Genomic DNA, 18,617 nt, shown 5'->3' on the forward strand with positions numbered 1-18,617 from the left:
CATTGTGCTCTACGTTTATGAAGTTTCTGAGTTCCAGTCCCAGCCAGAATATGCGCCTTCATCTATTCCATCTTACCATCGATTAGATCCACTCCCCGCCATTAACCTAATATGGGAAAAGGGGATGTTCAGTAACCAGATAATACACTTCGGTATCCTTGATTGGATTATGAGTAAAGCCTTTAGTCTTTTTTCTTTTTGCATGCAACAAAAGCAAGGGGGGGAGGAAAGATGTACAACAACTCTCCCTTAAAAAGATTCATTGATTGATTGATTGATTTATTTTATTTTACTTCGCGTTTTGTGCCTCTTGGCTAATTTGCGAAGATGGGGATGAGTGATGAAATGATGAAATTGATGAATGGACATTCACAAACAACCAAGCCCGAGCGGGATTCGAACTCGGGACCCTTGGCGTCTCAGCACGATGTACTAAACACTCGGTCACAGTGTCCGGCCCCTTAAAAATTATATCAACCTATAATTATATATTTCACACATATAATTTCATTTCATTCACATTAATTTATGTTTATTATTATAAGAGCGTTGCAGAAACATGAGAACTCCAAACTGAAGGAGTGTTTTTTTAAGGAAGCTATTCTATTATGGATGAAAATATGCCTGGTTTGCCCCTCTTGAAAGAAATGCCCTACTTGCTTTTCCCTTTAAAAGAATCCTGAGCCCGTTCATGGCCTTGTGATTTACAAAGACTTCCGTTGCGATAAAGTAACTCCGTTACAGTTACAGCTACTTAGTCTTAAAAGTAATATCCCTCACTATACCCTCTTAATGCTAAGCCTTAGTAGACAGGCAGCACTTCGTTCCTACGCGTCAGCAAAAATTTGATGCGACTGGTGTTGTGTTACATCCGGTCGTAGCGGGCCACGAGCAGTTTTATTGTTGAGTCAGCAGAACGTGTCTGATCACGTTGAAGACATCGGAAGCGGTGGGGGGAGGGGGTCAATGGATTTGTCACGTTGTTTCTTGATGTATGCTAACCTAACACGTGCATATGTTTGTGTGTGTGTGTGTGTGTGTGGAGGAAATGCGCGCGCAACCATTGCGTATGATGGAAAGACATGAAGAAATGATTTAAAGATGGCGCCGAAGGTGCTGTACCCCCCCGAAAGCTTAGCGGCTAAGGTTATTGCTCTGTAAAACAAGAGGCGTCGAGGGTTCGATTCCTGGTAGAGTCAATATTGATTGATTGATAGATTGAGTTAGTTTTTTTTAAGTCCGTTTTATGCACGGCAAAACTAATCAGGATTGGAGCTACAGTTGAAAAGTGGTGATTCGGACCACTATGTGCCTCCACCGAGTATCGAACCTGGGACCCTTTGATTACAAGGCGACGATGTCAATATTGAATGGTCTCGATTAGCCTGTGTGTAAATAAAGGCAACAAAATGGTTGAGTTCGAAAATCGAGTTGGGTTAGTGGTTAATGTTGTCACCTGGCAATGAAGAGGTCGCGGGTTCGATTCTCTAGGTAGTTAAATTAGGCCAATTGTTTAGTCCCGCCATTATAGGTCCCCGATTAGTCCATCTGTGCATAAATAGTGTTTGAATAAAATCAATATGGCGGCCTTGGGTTAGTGGTTATTGTTGTCGCCTGGTAATGAAGAGGTCGCGGGTTCAATTTTCTAGGTAGTTAAATGAGGCCAATTGTTTTGTCCCGCCATTATAGGTCCCGATTAGTCCATCTGTGCATAAATAGTATTTCAATAAAATCAAAATGGCGGCCGCGTTTTGTGTTTAGCGGCGGCGACCGGGGCGCGACGCGGGGGGGCGGCGCGGGGCGGCGCGGCGCGGGGGCTGTTTTTTATTCCGCGAGATGTTTTAACCAAGTGGTTGAGGGTTCGATTCCCAATGTTGGTGAAAATTGGATATTCAATTGTATTTGTTTAAAAGTTCCGATTAGCTTTTTGTGCACAAACAGAAAATGAACTAATTGGAAATAGGATGTTTATGCTGTAATGAAAAGGTCCCCGGGTTCGATTCACAATGTCAAATTGGCTGATAATGATGTTGTTTTTAAAATAATAAAAAAAGAAGTGTGAATAAATTAGAATCTGTTGTTTTGCCGTGTGGGGCCCCAGTAACGATTATCTTAAATGCATAAAGAGTAGGTAAAATAAGCAAGATGGCCGTCACTATTGTTTTGTGATCAAAGAGGAGTCACAGGTTCGATTCAATCAAAGGAGGCAACATTCTATGTTTCAATTCCATGTAAAAGTCTAAAGTTATGTTTCGATTAACCTCAATGCATAAAGAGGAATTAAACAAAAACAAGCAAAATGGCGACAGATGTGATAAAAAAAAATTGAATTAGTTTTTTTTATAGTGACAAGAAAAAATAGCGAATCACTGTTAGAAATAGAATAAAAATAAAGATACTTGCCTTTGCGTGTCCAGCGCTGTGCAGAAAAGCTCTCATGCTTTATCTCCGACAAGTCCACAATACACAATTTTTTTTATTGTATAGTTAATTATTAATGTTGTTATTAACACAGATTCTTACCAGTGTGAAGAAAAGCTCTCATGCTTTATCTCCGACAAGTCCACAATACACACTTTTTCATTATATAGTTAATTATTAATGTTGTTATTAACACCGATTTTTACCAGTGTGAAGAAAAGCTCTCATGCTTTATCTTCGACAAGTCCACAATACACATTTTTTCATTATATAGTTAATTATTAATGTTGTTATTAACGATTGTTACCAGTAAAAATATAAACCATGAGGATTTTTAAAGGGGTGATAAATGAAAAAAAAGCCAAGACATATATTTTATCCCTGTTTATTACCAATATTTACAAAATTCAAAAGAGCCGCACACACACACACATACATATGTAAAATGTTTATATTGTGTCACCAGTTTATCAGCATGTTATTTAACAAGTTTTTATTCTTCAAGTTTGTTCACTCACCCACATAAGGAATTGTGTCACTATCATATCCATTTTCTGCTGCAACCACTGAATTAAAATGTTTCACTATTTTTTCCACAAGCATGTTCTCGCAAAAAAGAAACGCTTCTTTGGAAAGTCTTTTTCCGTCGATGTTTTGTATAGACAAATGCTCAGGTTTTGTACATCCATGTAGATGGGAAAGCACAAACTTCTCCTTATTACATGCATGGACAGGGGAAATATCTGTGCAACCGAAACATTGTTCGCGAAGGTCGAGAATGCAAGATTCCACACAGTTTCCAAAATATGATTTCAGATACGGCGACACTGTTTCACACATAACTTTCGCATGCTCGATGCACACAAATATCTTCATAAAGTTCCGCCACGAACTTTCTGCGATGAACACTATCTCCAGGGAACCGTAAGCTGGTTTTTTCCTTATAATGATCTGACGACGATTGTACAGTGTGGTTATCAGCAATTCTTGTTGCTCACTTAGTGGGTAGGAAACACGAGGCTGCTCACCGGGAATAGCGATGTAATTGTCGATTACTGGAAACAGTTCCTGAAGAGCGTGCCACTCCTGCAACTGTAGTTCAACACCGGCCGCCCCGCATCTGTGTAGCCTGACCACAGGTTGGAAATCCAGATGAGAGGAAAGTCCGATTGAGATAACCTTTGTTTTCGAAGCATTCAAATAGTAGACGTGATCAAATAATATCGACTGGCATATAAGACTAGTTACTTGTTTTTGTTCTTCAGGTAAATGCTGATCGCTCTCTTTCTGAAGAACCCCCTTGAAATTAGTGTACGGTTGAAATATTTTTTCAGCGGCATCGAAATAGAGGATTCCATGACTAAGAACTGCGAGATACTGCATGTCGCAGCGTGCAGATATACATTTGAAGAAATGCGTGGGTGTGTTGTTGAGACGCATGCGCGCGTAGCAAACCAAGCATGTGCTGGACAAAAAAGGTGGAGGGGGCGGGGCGTTACAAAGATCAATGGTGAGAGAAAAATCAGCAGAATATCATAAACGTCATATTGAGGAAATATTGGATAACAAATATTAATTAATTTAATTAAAGCATCAACCGCATTGTCGATCTGAAATTAGGTTTATAGACAGGGGGCAAAATGGAAAATATCGACGATGTTAAAGTATTGGATTGTTTCTGTATTTCCATCGGTATAATCCTCCACCACATTTGAAGCATACTGTTTTATCCTCTTTTTGAATGTAAAATAATCCTGCTTCGGACAGAGCTTCTACAAACGGGAATTCTTTTTATTGCCAGTTTCTGAAAGAGGACAATCTAGCATTGAAAGATCCCATCTCTGGATATTGCGTCATTGTTCTGTAAAGACACAAAACAAGATAAAGATTATAAGTAAGCTGTTGTAAACTGTAACGCTACAAAATTATTAATATACTATTAGGACTATATGTAACTTGTATAAAATTTCAAACAGTATTTACTGTCAATATTTTCTAGTATACGTACCGAGTATTATAAATTTAATTTACGAGTCAGCAAATAAGTTGTTATAATATTGTCGTTTTTTATCGGTACTGGGAATAAAATTTGAAATTTATGCATAGGTTTACCAGAGGCTCTATGGAATAAATACAGAAAACAGTAATGCCCACAGTACACAGACCCGTAACTTTGTATCTGATGAGTGTTGTACGTATAGAATTTAGAGTTACTTTCCAAAAATCGCAAATGGTTATGCACATGTGGAGGTTTTCCGTAACTATCAAAAAATTCCCCCCGGGAGTTACTGTCTGTGTAAATTGCTACCCAGTGCTTCCCGGGGCTATCTTTGGGGTCTGTATTTACAATCAACGCTGCTGGTAGTTCCACATGTACAGGTAATTCATTAGCTGCGAAAACCCCAACATGATGATTGTCAAAGGCTCTATTTGATATTAACCCGTGAAGCAAATTTAAAGTCGACAGCATTGCTGGACACTAAATAGTAATGTTGTGCAACTCACCTTGTTATACAATTAATCCAGATGAATATCTCTTTGATTATTAATTTCCATGAGAGCGTCAAATTCAGAGTAGATAACACAAGTCACAGTAGATTCCAAAGCCGATTTGAAGTGGACTTCCAAGCTAACAGCCCCTTGCCGTTGAAGACTGCAGTGGGATATGGCACTTGCAGCTGCGTCTGGTGTTATATCGAAAACAAGTAATGCGTATCCCTGGGGGTATTCCTCACGCGATGTATTGTTTCCTTCATCCATATAGTGTATCCCTGTTCCAGAGAATAATGTGTGATATGCTGTTATGTACTTGTTGTTTTCAAAGTCTGGTTGAAGTGGTTTGCCGGGAATTTGGACTCCATCAACATATAAAGTAAAGAAGTTGTAATTGAAATGTTGAAAATTGAATGGGTTTGTAGACAGAGTGCCGTTGAATGCATCGTTGGTAACAAACCCCACAACTAATCGTTTCGGAAGACGTCCAAGTATCACATTGTCAATTGTTTTTGAAACAATATCTTTTGGAATAGTTACAGCTTTAAGTTGTACTCTTGTTAGAGGGTATTTTGCTGTATGTTTTTGCAGTATGCGATTGTGACTAAGTTTGATGGATGAACTGACCGATACATTTCTCACATATAGTGTAGCATCCAGAATTTCCACTTTGCCTTCACTGTCATCTACTCCCATCAAGCAGAAAGTGTTTTTCGAAGGAATCAGTTTTATTCGCATTTCCACTCCATTGATCAAAAATTTCTCTTGATTGAAAATATCAGAATGCAAGTAACCAAGCATATCAAATGTTTTACTCTGTTTTGTTAGTTGGTTACGTTTTGTAAAGCCTTTGTTGTCTTCCGAAACGTTATCAAAAGCGCCTGCTGTATCCTTGTACCACAATGCACTTTGGAGATGAGATGATTTTGCAGATATGTCATAGTTCAGTGCTTTTTCAAAATAAGACCTGTATGGGTGCATGTGAGATGGAAACGAGATGAGTTTGTTATTTAAGTAGATTTGTACTTCGCTGAACATTGCATTGAGAAAATCATTGACAGGCCCAATTGTTTTATCTGTGGGTAGCAATAACTGACCATTCGCTTTTACAATTCTGGCATCTATATTCAACATTGTGTGTGCTAAATCCATATAATCATCACCATGTCCAGGTATTACAAACTCGGTGGGGGCATTATCTGCCAGAGAACTAACAGGTTTGTATCCGATGGTGTGGTGTTCTAAGATGCTTGTCTGAGTAGGTTTTACAGAGAAAATATCCAATTCACTTTTAAAACACTCACATGATTTCTCCCTAATTAGCGCCATATCTAATCAAAAATATCTGATATTTGAATTTTTTTACGGTTGCGTTTGGTTGTTTTCTTGGTGTTAGTATTGGCACTGGATCTCTTCTTTCTCTGAGCGGTCCTTCCAGTTCGCTGTCCCGAAGCAGAGTGATTTCTTTTGAAATGTTTATGCCCCTGATAACCTGAACCAATCATTTCCTTTAGCTTTGTTTCAGCTTTTCTTTTAATATTTGATCTGGCATCCGAAATTCTGGATTGTAGTGACTGTTTTAGGGGTGTTTTGTCTACAACATCACCTAACACATTTACCCCTGTTTTTAACATTTCTTTCCCTACAGCTTTCGCTCCTTTCTTGATAAGAGGCAAAGCTGACCGAAAAAGTCCTCCAAGAAAACTTCCAATGCCATGTCCTTTTTGATAGGCAGCACCGTAATATATGTTACCCACACCAGATCCAGCTTGTTGATGGTAGTATTGAAAATATGGGTCATTCATAATCACAGCTTTTCACCACAACATCTAAAATGAAGTTTCAAACACACTAATCCGAAGGACAATGGGATGTGTGCACCAGTGCTGTCCCTTAAGTCAATTTCTATTTGTTCGAAATTATGTTTCTGCACTGGGATGTAATGTGGTGAATCGAAAATTTGCACACCATCACTTCCAAAAGTATGTTCCATAGGATTAATGTTTATAATACGTAATAGAGGGGCGATAGCATCCCCCACCATATGTGATTCTACAATATCTGTGTAAATATACATCTGGGAAGGAATCTCTCTCACAACATTTGGAGGCGAGCGTCCAATTTTTACTTCTGATAGATCATCGGTCGGTTTAAAACCTAATATCCGTGCCAGTTGAGGTGACAATTGTACATTTATGTTTCTCTGCTTGGTAGATATATCAACAGTCACATGTTTGTACGCAGGATGATTTCGGAGACTAAAATTTAAAAACAATGCTGTTTATAGATGCGTAATAGCCTTCGGATATTCGAAGTTCGTTCCATTTGACATCATCCATAGATTTATATTGAATATAGTTGTTAAATCTTGTAATGTTTAGTATTGAATAAGGATAATGCACTTCTACCAATGCCATCTCCCATTTGTTGGTGTCCAACTCCACACGGTTCTGAAGCTTTGTGGTGTAATTAGTTAGAGTATTACTTGGGAAATATTTCATGGAACTGTTACTAGGCAAAGTAATGTAGAAAGCGTTTGCTTTTCTCATGATGTGTTATAAAGGTTATTTGTACCACTGATGAGAATATCTACAAAAATTTATGCCTCTCTCTCTCTTTTTTTGACTCCAAAAACGATGCGTTAATCCAACTGTCAAATAATCTGGAGTAACCTTTCCAATGAACTAACAACTTTTTACTGGCTCCTTTACCTTTGGTCGCAAGGATTTTATCAATTTCATGCATATCCGGTAAGCGGACCAGTTGCAACTCTTCCGTATAAAATGTTCCATCGATTTTATGTCCTTGTAGATCTTTTAATTCATACACTTGAGGATTTCTTTTCAAAATACGTTCCACCACAAATATTTCTCTTGTCCAATTTTCCATGTAACCTTTGTCAAAGCGTTTTTTGGTTTTTGTTATTCTCACTGTATCTCCTATTTTGAATGGCATCTTCAATGACAATAGTGGAGATGAATCAGATTTGAGTTTTTTGTCATACATATTGTGCCATACTTTCAAAACCATCTCAGGAGTAACATCTGCTGGTGCCATTTTAATACTCGAGTGAATTTTATGATTATAAGCTTTCAAAAGCTTTGGGAGTACATTAACATAGCAGCTGGTTCTTTGCTTAGTAAAATACTTCCACATGCGTTCCTTGAAAGTTCTGTTGAATCTTTCAACAATACTAGCTTTAATATCAGGATTCTTTGTTGTAAAATAAATTACATTTTGTTTTTTGAGATATTCCTGCACAATACTGTTGGTAAACTCACGCCCTTTGTCAGTTTGTAATTTCAAAGGTTTTCTTTTGCTTTGTTTGAAAATTTGCTGGAAAGCCTTTTTTATACATACACCAGCTTTATTTTTTACAGGGACAGCCCAAGCATGCCTACTAAAAATATCGATAACTGTGAGTATATATCTGTACCCTTTGTTGTGATTCCGCAAACTCTGCATGTCATTCAAGTCAGCCTGCCATTGGTCATCATTATTATGCACAAAATAAAAGTTTCTCGGAAATCGACGCTTTACAGGTCTATGCAAAGTGTATGCACTTTGCTTTGTCAACCAATGTTTGATTGTTGACAATGGTATGGATTTTTTTTACAGCTTTCCATAGTGTTGAAGCTGTAGAATAGGATGCTGGATGAGATGGATTGTACCAGATATTCTCTAATATTTTTTCGCTCATGGTTTGTATCTTGACCAAACTGGAACAGTACGTTTACGTTTGTGCCCTGGAAATGATGATACAAAAGAAATTGGTTCTTTTTCTTCTTCTTCTTCTTCTGCTTCTGTTAATTCTTGTGCCTCTTCTTGGTTAGCTCCGGACAGCGGAATATGGCGTCCGGGGTTGCCAAAAACAATCTGTTGAATAAACTCCTGTCTCCGGGGGTTTCCAATATATTCTTGAGGAATATTAGATAACGCCAGAGCTCTATTTAACAGTTGCCACCCAACAGGATTGCTTGTTTTTCGTGGTCGAATTATATCCGATACTAGATCGACAATATTTGAGCCTTCAATTTTATTATTGTTAATAAAAACTGCCCCATATTTATCCCAATCAATATTACTATTATGTAAAAGACGTTCATACAACAGTTCGGCTTTTCTACGATACATGCTAGGTGTAGCAGCTAGAATTTCTTCTTTCATATCAGTCAACTTCTCAGTAGATTCTGTAATCGGTAGCGACACATGTTCTCTTTGTTTTCGAGTAATAGACAGACATTTTTGGAGCACAATGCTGTAACGATTCCATTTTTCATCATCCGAAAGACCTTTGAGATTCAAAATTACTTGCATATCCTGATCCAATTGCGATAAGGATGTAGACGGTGCAGACATAACAGGATGTCTTATGTTATCCATAAATTCTTGAGGTATTATAACCATTTTTTTGGCATGCTCCATGTTCAGATTTTTTTTCACTTAAATAAACTTGATAACACACCTCCTATTAAAGGGGCTAATAACGCAGGTAGAAATCCTCCGTGTTGCACTAGTATCTGTTTCTTCTGCTTTGTAGAGTGTCCTTTGGCAGAGAGATTACGTATCACCTTCTTGTACCGGCTCAATCTTGTTTTCTGAGGTGTTGAAAGAGGAACATTCCCTTTTAGAACATTGTAACAACACTCACAGATTGAATTAACTAAGGAAGAATCAGCAGCTTGTAATATCGCTGTGCGAAGAGCTGGTTTAGCATCCGACAAAACTTGGAGCACTTTAGCGTGTTTCACTCTTGGAGCCATGATGACAGAATAAACGACTAGTGATTATGCTTGCTTTTTTTGTAGGAATATATACATAATTGATATCATCGTCGGGAAATATCCGCGACCGAAAACGTACTTCTTCCGGAGTGTTCTGCTTCAGATCAAACAGCAAATATCCATGGGGTTCAGCGGTGGCATTGTAATGCATCTTTTATAAAATTTGGATTCTCCGGGTATACTTGTCTAGATAAATAATTAATTTGGGCTCTGTCTCTTGGATTTTTGAAGCATACAATATAATGACTATTTAAAGATATATCTCTATTCCCTTTTCCCTGATGGAATAGATTTTGAGTGATAAAGAAAAGACTAATATCACGATGATGACACCCTTTTGTGAATAAATCTGTGACTCTTTGATCGCATTCCCTCATCTGATCATCGATAATAATAAGATGAGGTCCAGAATTTGGCACAAATTGGTCAATATTAGGCATTCCTTCCCGAAATTGTACAAAACCAGGGAAATCATTGTATGCAGATTGCCATTCCCCATAGCACACCAAAATATTGTTGAATTTTACATTTACCATTTGGGGTAAACACTGGACAAAATGCTTCACAAAATATGTCTTTCCGCATCCTGATGGACCAGCCAATATTGCAGAGAACGGGTGTTTCCACAAGCACTCCATTTCTCAAACTGTGAAGAATGTTTTAAATTACATATAATATAAAAGTCGAATGTTATTAATATTTTTCTAGTTGTTAGATTTTACTGATATGTTGTATCTTCAAATTACATATATATATATATATTATATTGTATTGTATTATATATATATATATATACTTCATCAATAAATAAATATGTGTGTGTGTCTGTATATATATATATATACACACACACACACACACACACATACAAACAATTTTCTTATAGTACAAAATTCAATTTACAACAGCACAACAAATGCCAGTAGCATTACCACTGTACGCATGCGCGTTTGTAAACCCCGCCTATATATTCCGAGCATCAGCGTTGTGTTAGATAGCTCTCCATTGTTTCAACAACGATAAACAGCTTGGTGGTCCAGATCAAATTGGTTCTGGAATCTACTGTGACGTGTACCGTCTACTTTGAAGTATAACAAGGTGAGTTGCACAATATTACTATTTAGTGTCCAGCAATGCTGTCGACTTTAAATTTGCTTCACGGGTTAATATCAAATAGAGCCTTTGACAATCATCATGTTGGGGTTTTCGCAGCTAATGAATTACCTGTTACGATTAGTTGTGGGGTTTGTTACCAACGATGCATTCAACGGCACTCTGTCTACAAACCCATTCAATTTTCAACATTTCAATTACAACTTCTTTACTTTATATGTTGATGGAGTCCAAATTCCCGGCAAACCACTTCAACCAGACTTTGAAAACAACAAGTACATAACAGCATATCACACATTATTCTCTGGAACAGGGATACACTATATGGATGAAGGAAACAATACATCGCGTGAGGAATACCCCCAGGGATACGCATTACTTGTTTTCGATATAACACCAGACGCAGCTGCAAGTGCCATATCCCACTGCAGTCTTCAACGGCAAGGGGCTGTTAGCTTGGAAGTCCACTTCAAATCGGCTTTGGAATCTACTGTGACTTGTGTTATCTACTCTGAATTTGACGCTCTCATGGAAATTAATAATCAAAGAGATATTCATCTGGATTAATTGTATAACAAGGTGAGTTGCACAACATTACTATTTAGTGTCCAGCAATGCTGTCGACTTTAAATTTGCTTCACGGGTTAATATCAAATAGAGCCTTTGACAATCATCATGTTGGGGTTTTCGCAGCTAATGAATTACCTGTACATGTGGAACTACCAGCAGCGTTGATTGTAAATACAGACCCCAAAGATAGCCCCGGGAAGCACTGGGTAGCAATTTACACAGACAGTAACTCCCGGGGGGAATTTTTTGATAGTTACGGAAAACCTCCACATGTGCATAACCATTTGCGATTTTTGGAAAGTAACTCTAAATTCTATACGTACAACACTCATCAGATACAAAGTTACGGGTCTGTGTACTGTGGGCATTACTGTTTTCTGTATTTATTCCATAGAGCCTCTGGTAAACCTATGCATAAATTTCAAATTTTATTCCCAGTACCGATAAAAAACGACAATATTATAACAACTTATTTGCTGACTCGTAAATTAAATTTATAATACTCGGTACGTATACTAGAAAATATTGACAGTAAATACTGTTTGAAATTTTATACAAGTTACATATAGTCCTAATAGTATATTAATAATTTTGTAGCGTTACAGTTTACAACAGCTTACTTATAATCTTTATCTTGTTTTGTGTCTTTACAGAACAATGACGCAATATCCAGAGATGGGATCTTTCAATGCTAGATTGTCCTCTTTCAGAAACTGGCAATAAAAAGAATTCCCGTTTGTAGAAGCTCTGTCCGAAGCAGGATTATTTTACATTCAAAAAGAGGATAAAACAGTATGCTTCAAATGTGGTGGAGGATTATACCGATGGAAATACAGAAACAATCCAATACTTTAACATCGTCGATATTTTCCATTTTGCCCCCTGTCTATAAACCTAATTTCAGATCGACAATGCGGTTGATGCTTTAATTAAATTAATTAATATTTGTTATCCAATATTTCCTCAATATGACGTTTATGATATTCTGCTGATTTTTCTCTCACCATTGATCTTTGTAACGCCCCGCCCCCTCCACCTTTTTTGTCCAGCACATGCTTGGTTTGCTACGCGCGCATGCGTCTCAACAACACACCCACGCATTTCTTCAAATGTATATCTGCACGCTGCGACATGCAGTATCTCGCAGTTCTTAGTCATGGAATCCTCTATTTCGATGCCGCTGAAAAAATATTTCAACCGTACACTAATTTCAAGGGGGTTCTTCAGAAAGAGAGCGATCAGCATTTACCTGAAGAACAAAAACAAGTAACTAGTCTTATATGCCAGTCGATATTATTTGATCACGTCTACTATTTGAATGCTTCGAAAACAAAGGTTATCTCAATCGGACTTTCCTCTCATCTGGATTTCCAACCTGTGGTCAGGCTACACAGATGCGGGGCGGCCGGTGTTGAACTACAGTTGCAGGAGTGGCACGCTCTTCAGGAACTGTTTCCAGTAATCGACAATTACATCGCTATTCCCGGTGAGCAGCCTCGTGTTTCCTACCCACTAAGTGAGCAACAAGAATTGCTGATAACCACACTGTACAATCGTCGTCAGATCATTATAAGGAAAAAACCAGCTTACGGTTCCCTGGAGATAGTGTTCATCGCAGAAAGTTCGTGGCGGAACTTTATGAAGATATTTGTGTGCATCGAGCATGCGAAAGTTATGTGTGAAACAGTGTCGCCGTATCTGAAATCATATTTTGGAAACTGTGTGGAATCTTGCATTCTCGACCTTCGCGAACAATGTTTCGGTTGCACAGATATTTCCCCTGTCCATGCATGTAATAAGGAGAAGTTTGTGCTTTCCCATCTACATGGATGTACAAAACCTGAGCATTTGTCTATACAAAACATCGACGGAAAAAGACTTTCCAAAGAAGCGTTTCTTTTTTGCGAGAACATGCTTGTGGAAAAAATAGTGAAACATTTTAATTCAGTGGTTGCAGCAGAAAATGGATATGATAGTGACACAATTCCTTATGTGGGTGAGTGAACAAACTTGAAGAATAAAAACTTGTTAAATAACATGCTGATAAACTGGTGACACAATATAAACATTTTACATATGTATGTGTGTGTGTGTGCGGCTCTTTTGAATTTTGTAAATATTGGTAATAAACAGGGATAAAATATATGTCTTGGCTTTTTTTTTCATTTATCACCCCTTTAAAAATCCTCATGGTTTATATTTTTACTGGTAACAATTGTTAATAACAACATTAATAATTAACTATATAATGAAAAAATGTGTATTGTGGACTTTTCGAAGATAAAGCATGAGAGCTTTTCTTCACACTGGTAAAAATCGGTGTTAATAACAACATTAATAATTAACTATATAATGAAAAAGTGTGTATTGTGGACTTGTCGGAGATAAAGCATGAGAGCTTTTCTTCACACTGGTAAGAATCTGTGTTAATAACAACATTAATAATTAACTATACAATAAAAAAAATTGTGTATTGTGGACTTGTCGGAGATAAAGCATGAGAGCTTTTCTGCACAGCGCTGGACACGCAAAGGCAAGTATCTTTATTTTCATTCTATTTCTAACAGTGATTCGCTATTTTTTCTTGTCACTATAAAAAAAACTAATTCAATTTTTTTTATCACATCTGTCGCCATTTTGCTTGTTTTTGTTTAATTCCTCTTTATGCATTGAGGTTAATCGAAACATAACTTTAGACTTTTACATGGAATTGAAACATAGAATGTTGCCTCCTTTGATTGAATCGAACCTGTGACTCCTCTTTGATCACAAAACAATAGTGACGGCCATCTTGCTTATTTTACCTACTCTTTATGCATTTAAGATAATCGTTACTGGGGCCCCACACGGCAAAACAACAGATTCTAATTTATTCACACTTCTTTTTTTATTTTTATTTTAAAAACAACATCATTATCAGCCAATTTGACATTGTGAATCGAACCCGGGGACCTTTTCATTACAGCATAAACATCCTATTTCCAATTAGTTCATTTTCTGTTTGTGCACAAAAAGCTAATCGGAACTTTTAAACAAATACAATTGAATATCCAATTTTCACCAACATTGGGAATCGAACCCTCAACCACTTGGTTAAAACATCTCGCGGAATAAAAAACAGCCCCCGCGCCGCGCCGCCCCGCGCCGCCCCCCCGCGTCGCGCCCCGGTCGCCGCCGCCGCCGCCGCTAAACACAAAACGCGGCCGCCATTTTGATTTTATTGAAATACTATTTATGCACAGATGGACTAATCGGGACCTATAATGGCGGGACAAAACAATTGGCCTCATTTAACTACCTAGAAAATCGAACCCGCGACCTCTTCATTACCAGGCGACAACAATAACCACTAACCCAAAGCCGCCATATTGATTTTATTCAAACACTATTTATGCACAGATGGACTAATCGGGGACCTATAATGGCGGGACTAAACAATTAGCCTAATTTAACTACCTAGAGAATCGAACCCGCGACCTCTTCATTGCCAGGTGACAACATTAACCACTAACCCAACTCGATTTTCGAACTCAACCATTTTGTTGCCTTTATTTACACACAGACTAATCGAGACCATTCAATATTGACATCGTCGCCTTGTAATCAAAGGGTCCCAGATTCGATACTCGGTGGAGGCACATAGTGGTCCGAATCACCACTTTTCAACTGTAGCTCCAATCCTGATTAGTTTTGCCGTGCATAAAACGGACTTAAAAAAACTAACTCAATCTATCAATCAATCAATATTGACTCTACCAGGAATCGAACCCTCGACGCCTCTTGTTTTACAGAGCAATAACCTTAGCCGCTAAGCTTTCGGGGGGGTACAGCACCTTCGGCGCCATCTTTAAATCATTTCTTCGTGTCTTTCCATCATACGCAATGGTTGCGCGCGCATTTCCTCCACACACACACACACACACACACAAACATATGCACGTGTTAGCATACATCAAGAAACAACGTGACAAATCCATTGACCCCCTCCCCCACCGCTTCCGATGTCTTCAACGTGATCAGACACGTTCTGCTGACTCAACAATAAAACCGCTCGTGGCCCGCTACGACCGGATGTAACACAACACCAGTCGCATCAAATTTTTGCTGACGCGTAGGAACGAAGTGCTGCCTCTCTACTGCCTTCTCTACCAAGATAAAGTAAACTGTCCTTGCCCCCCCCCCCCCCCAAACGCCGGTACTGTGTGCATACATTTTAAAACAACAAGAACAATATGTAACAAACGCAAGTGAAATATATATATATTATATTCTCACCAATATCCCAAGAAATGGAACAACGTCAAACATAGAGAAACACACGACTCTGGTTTAAAACACATCTCAACCCTTGACTCTACAGGCGCAAAACAAAAACCAGTCTCTAGAGGAAATCATGAGCTATGTACTTTGTCCTGTGACTTTAGGACGTAAATTACATCGTTTGTTACATATTTGCCGATATTTGTGTCGGAAACCAACTTTTACGCTAATTCTAAAAATCAAAGAAATATTTGAATCTTTCTAATTCAGTTAAGATTTATGGTAGCTCTACGAAACAAAAACCATAATTTAGCAAATATTCTGTTCTTCCATTTTGGTTATCTTCACTTTTTGTGCACAATGCACTGTTTTAGAGATATTAAATATTTTCATTTCCAAGGTGCATTTTGGAGCTATTTCTTCAAAATGATGGCGAATCTACAGATCAGACAGTAGCAGACTGTTCAAAATCGGATTTGTCAGATCGTTTTACTGTAGAGCAGTGGCGGCTCGTGGTCTGGCTCTATGGGTGTGCACTTTAATCTCGTGTCCAGAAGTGTTATAACACCCCTGTCAAGTACTCGCACCCGTTTTTGAGCATATATTGATGCTTAATATATTGGCAACCCAAGTTTTGATCAACTTTCACTGAAAATGAGGCTATGATAGAGTTATATTCATGATTATTTTTAAACGGATTTTTTTAAAAAATTTCAAATATTTCAGAAATTATCGAGCCAATCACAGAAAGAGCTGATGTTATTGTGTAATATCTAATTCAGCATTCGATAATCTGACAAAATCACTCAAAACATAGAAATACCGATCTACAATATCAATACTATTGTCGATTTGCAAAATATTTCGTAAAAACTTCCTCCTCCGCTCCTCTGATATTAATGAACAAGGAGAATAATAACACTGGCGTAAACCAAGGAAGACGATCCAACTACCACATGGACGAAATCAATATGTAATCTATCAAGCTGTTGTTTATTTCTAATGACAGAATGATCGAACCAAGCAAATCAAGCGAAATGAAGAGAATAATAGATCTTAAAGAAAATTACAGTACTCACTCAGTTCACACTGCCCTGCTTTGTACCTCAGATTTTTTTCTTCCCTTCCGCAGTATCCATATATTACTTCAGTTGCTACAGGTTTTGTAGCTAACTTCCCTCCAAAATATTCAACCACGTTAAATATTAAGTCTCTGCTTTCGATATGTACAGTTTCCCTATTCATCATGAAATCAAACACTTTGCACTGAAACAGGTACGAGCTTTTGACAGCGCTAAACAATTTTGCAACTCAGTAACAGAAACACAGAATGCAAAACAGCTGGCTGATTGATGTACCCTCCCTCCGCGTGGGTTGATAATTCGGCTACTGCGCCACAGAGATAGTTTATTTCGGCCAAGATGCACTAAGCAAAGGCAATATCAGACATGTTTAAAACACCCGTCTCGCTTTCAGTTGCCCTCCTCACCTCCCCTCTTCTCTTCCCCTGTCATGCTCGGGACAGAATTGGAGGGACAATATACCATCGAAATTTCCCTTTTCTAAAAAAAAAATCCTCAATTTTCAATGATGTATGGGTTGGCTCGATTCTTTCACACGATCTCTAATGGAATGGGTTTGCAACACTACATTTGCTCGCACACCGATCGCTGCGTTCACAGCTTTCGTAAATGATGCATCCTCCCCTCACACGGCGCTCAAGAAAAAGACCCAATCAGCGTCCTCTACGTGACTGCTTCAACAGCGTCATAGGGAGCGAAACTAACATCGCGTTCAAACCCCAAGTGCGGCTCTGTCGACGCAGGTTGATATCACTGATCGCAGGCTTCTCCACCATCTCTCTTGGTGAAGCGGTGTGGGAACACTTGATGTTTCGAAGGAGATACAGTTCAATAAATAAGTATAATAATAATGTTTTGCATTGCAGATAAGGAATCGTCATCCATCATAAAACTTGTATTTCTGATCTGTAGAGAGCAATCATATCGTAAAATAGTCTATAAGGTATGAAGTAAATTCAATACTTGAAATACTAAAAGCACTTTCGAGAAGCACTTGCGAGCAAGATGGAATACCACACTAATAGAGCGATATGCCTTTAGTGTTCTAACATGCCCTTTGATACTTTAATTTCATGTATATTAAGGATGTTACTCCTCTTTTTCAGATCTCTTCAAGTGCACAGGATAATTCTGCATAAGAACTTATTCGTCTCGCTGCTCATCAACGCCATCTTTGTTATACTTTTCAAAACAGTTGTCATTCTCGGAGAATTTGAAGACGATTCTATTACAAAGGAGGTACTGTATGAACGATTGAAACTTCTATATCTGTACTTTGCATGTTGAGAAGAATATGGTTACTGATTGAGTGCGTATGTAGGTAGACCAGGGGGGCTTCTCCCCTATGACTTCCATTTGCACTTGGAAGGATGGAGCGGCTTTAAAGGCATAACGAAAAATATGACAAGCAAAACTGTGACATAACGTAATCTAACGTTATGATTAGGGCCAGGATTTTGATGACGTAAAAATAACCAAAATATGCAAAATAAAATATGCTCTTATGACCTAAAATTGTACAAAATATGCACTATAATTTGAAAAATATGCTGTTATAAATGGACTGTTTCAAACATTAATATCTAACATGTGCTGAGATATTTAACATACGTACTTTTTTTAGTTCACTTTATGGGCCCCGAGTTGAAATGCACAGTGAATAGTTTCTGTAAATTTTCAAATAAAAATGAAAAAGATTTTGCTGCAGTCCAAAAAAGAAATAAACTCGAGTGAATATGGAAATAAGAATGAATCCACTTCGAAAATGTCTGCATATTTCTTCCAAAGGCGAAAATATGCTAAATATGACCGTAAGTACATCAAAATATGCTCTATCACGCAGAAATGGCCAAATATTCCAAAATATGACCTTAAAAAGCACTTAAATTAATAT

General features: G+C 37.9%; 1 protein-coding gene across 1 annotated transcript in view; it reads left to right on the top strand.

Moving 5' to 3' along the window:
• LOC145978984 (calcitonin gene-related peptide type 1 receptor-like) overlaps positions 1–18,617 on the top strand; it is a 99,516-nt gene that overhangs the window by 54,645 nt on the left and 26,254 nt on the right. The window contains exon 6 of the mRNA XM_083112040.1: positions 17,830–17,962. Coding sequence (XP_082968166.1) covers positions 17,830–17,962 — 133 coding nt within the window. The remainder of the gene's footprint in view (positions 1–17,829; positions 17,963–18,617) is intronic.

This window comes from Lepisma saccharinum, chromosome 25 (assembly GCF_977018435.1).
Source record: "Lepisma saccharinum chromosome 25, izLepSacc3.1, whole genome shotgun sequence".
Lineage (NCBI taxonomy): Eukaryota > Metazoa > Arthropoda > Insecta > Zygentoma > Lepismatidae > Lepisma > Lepisma saccharinum.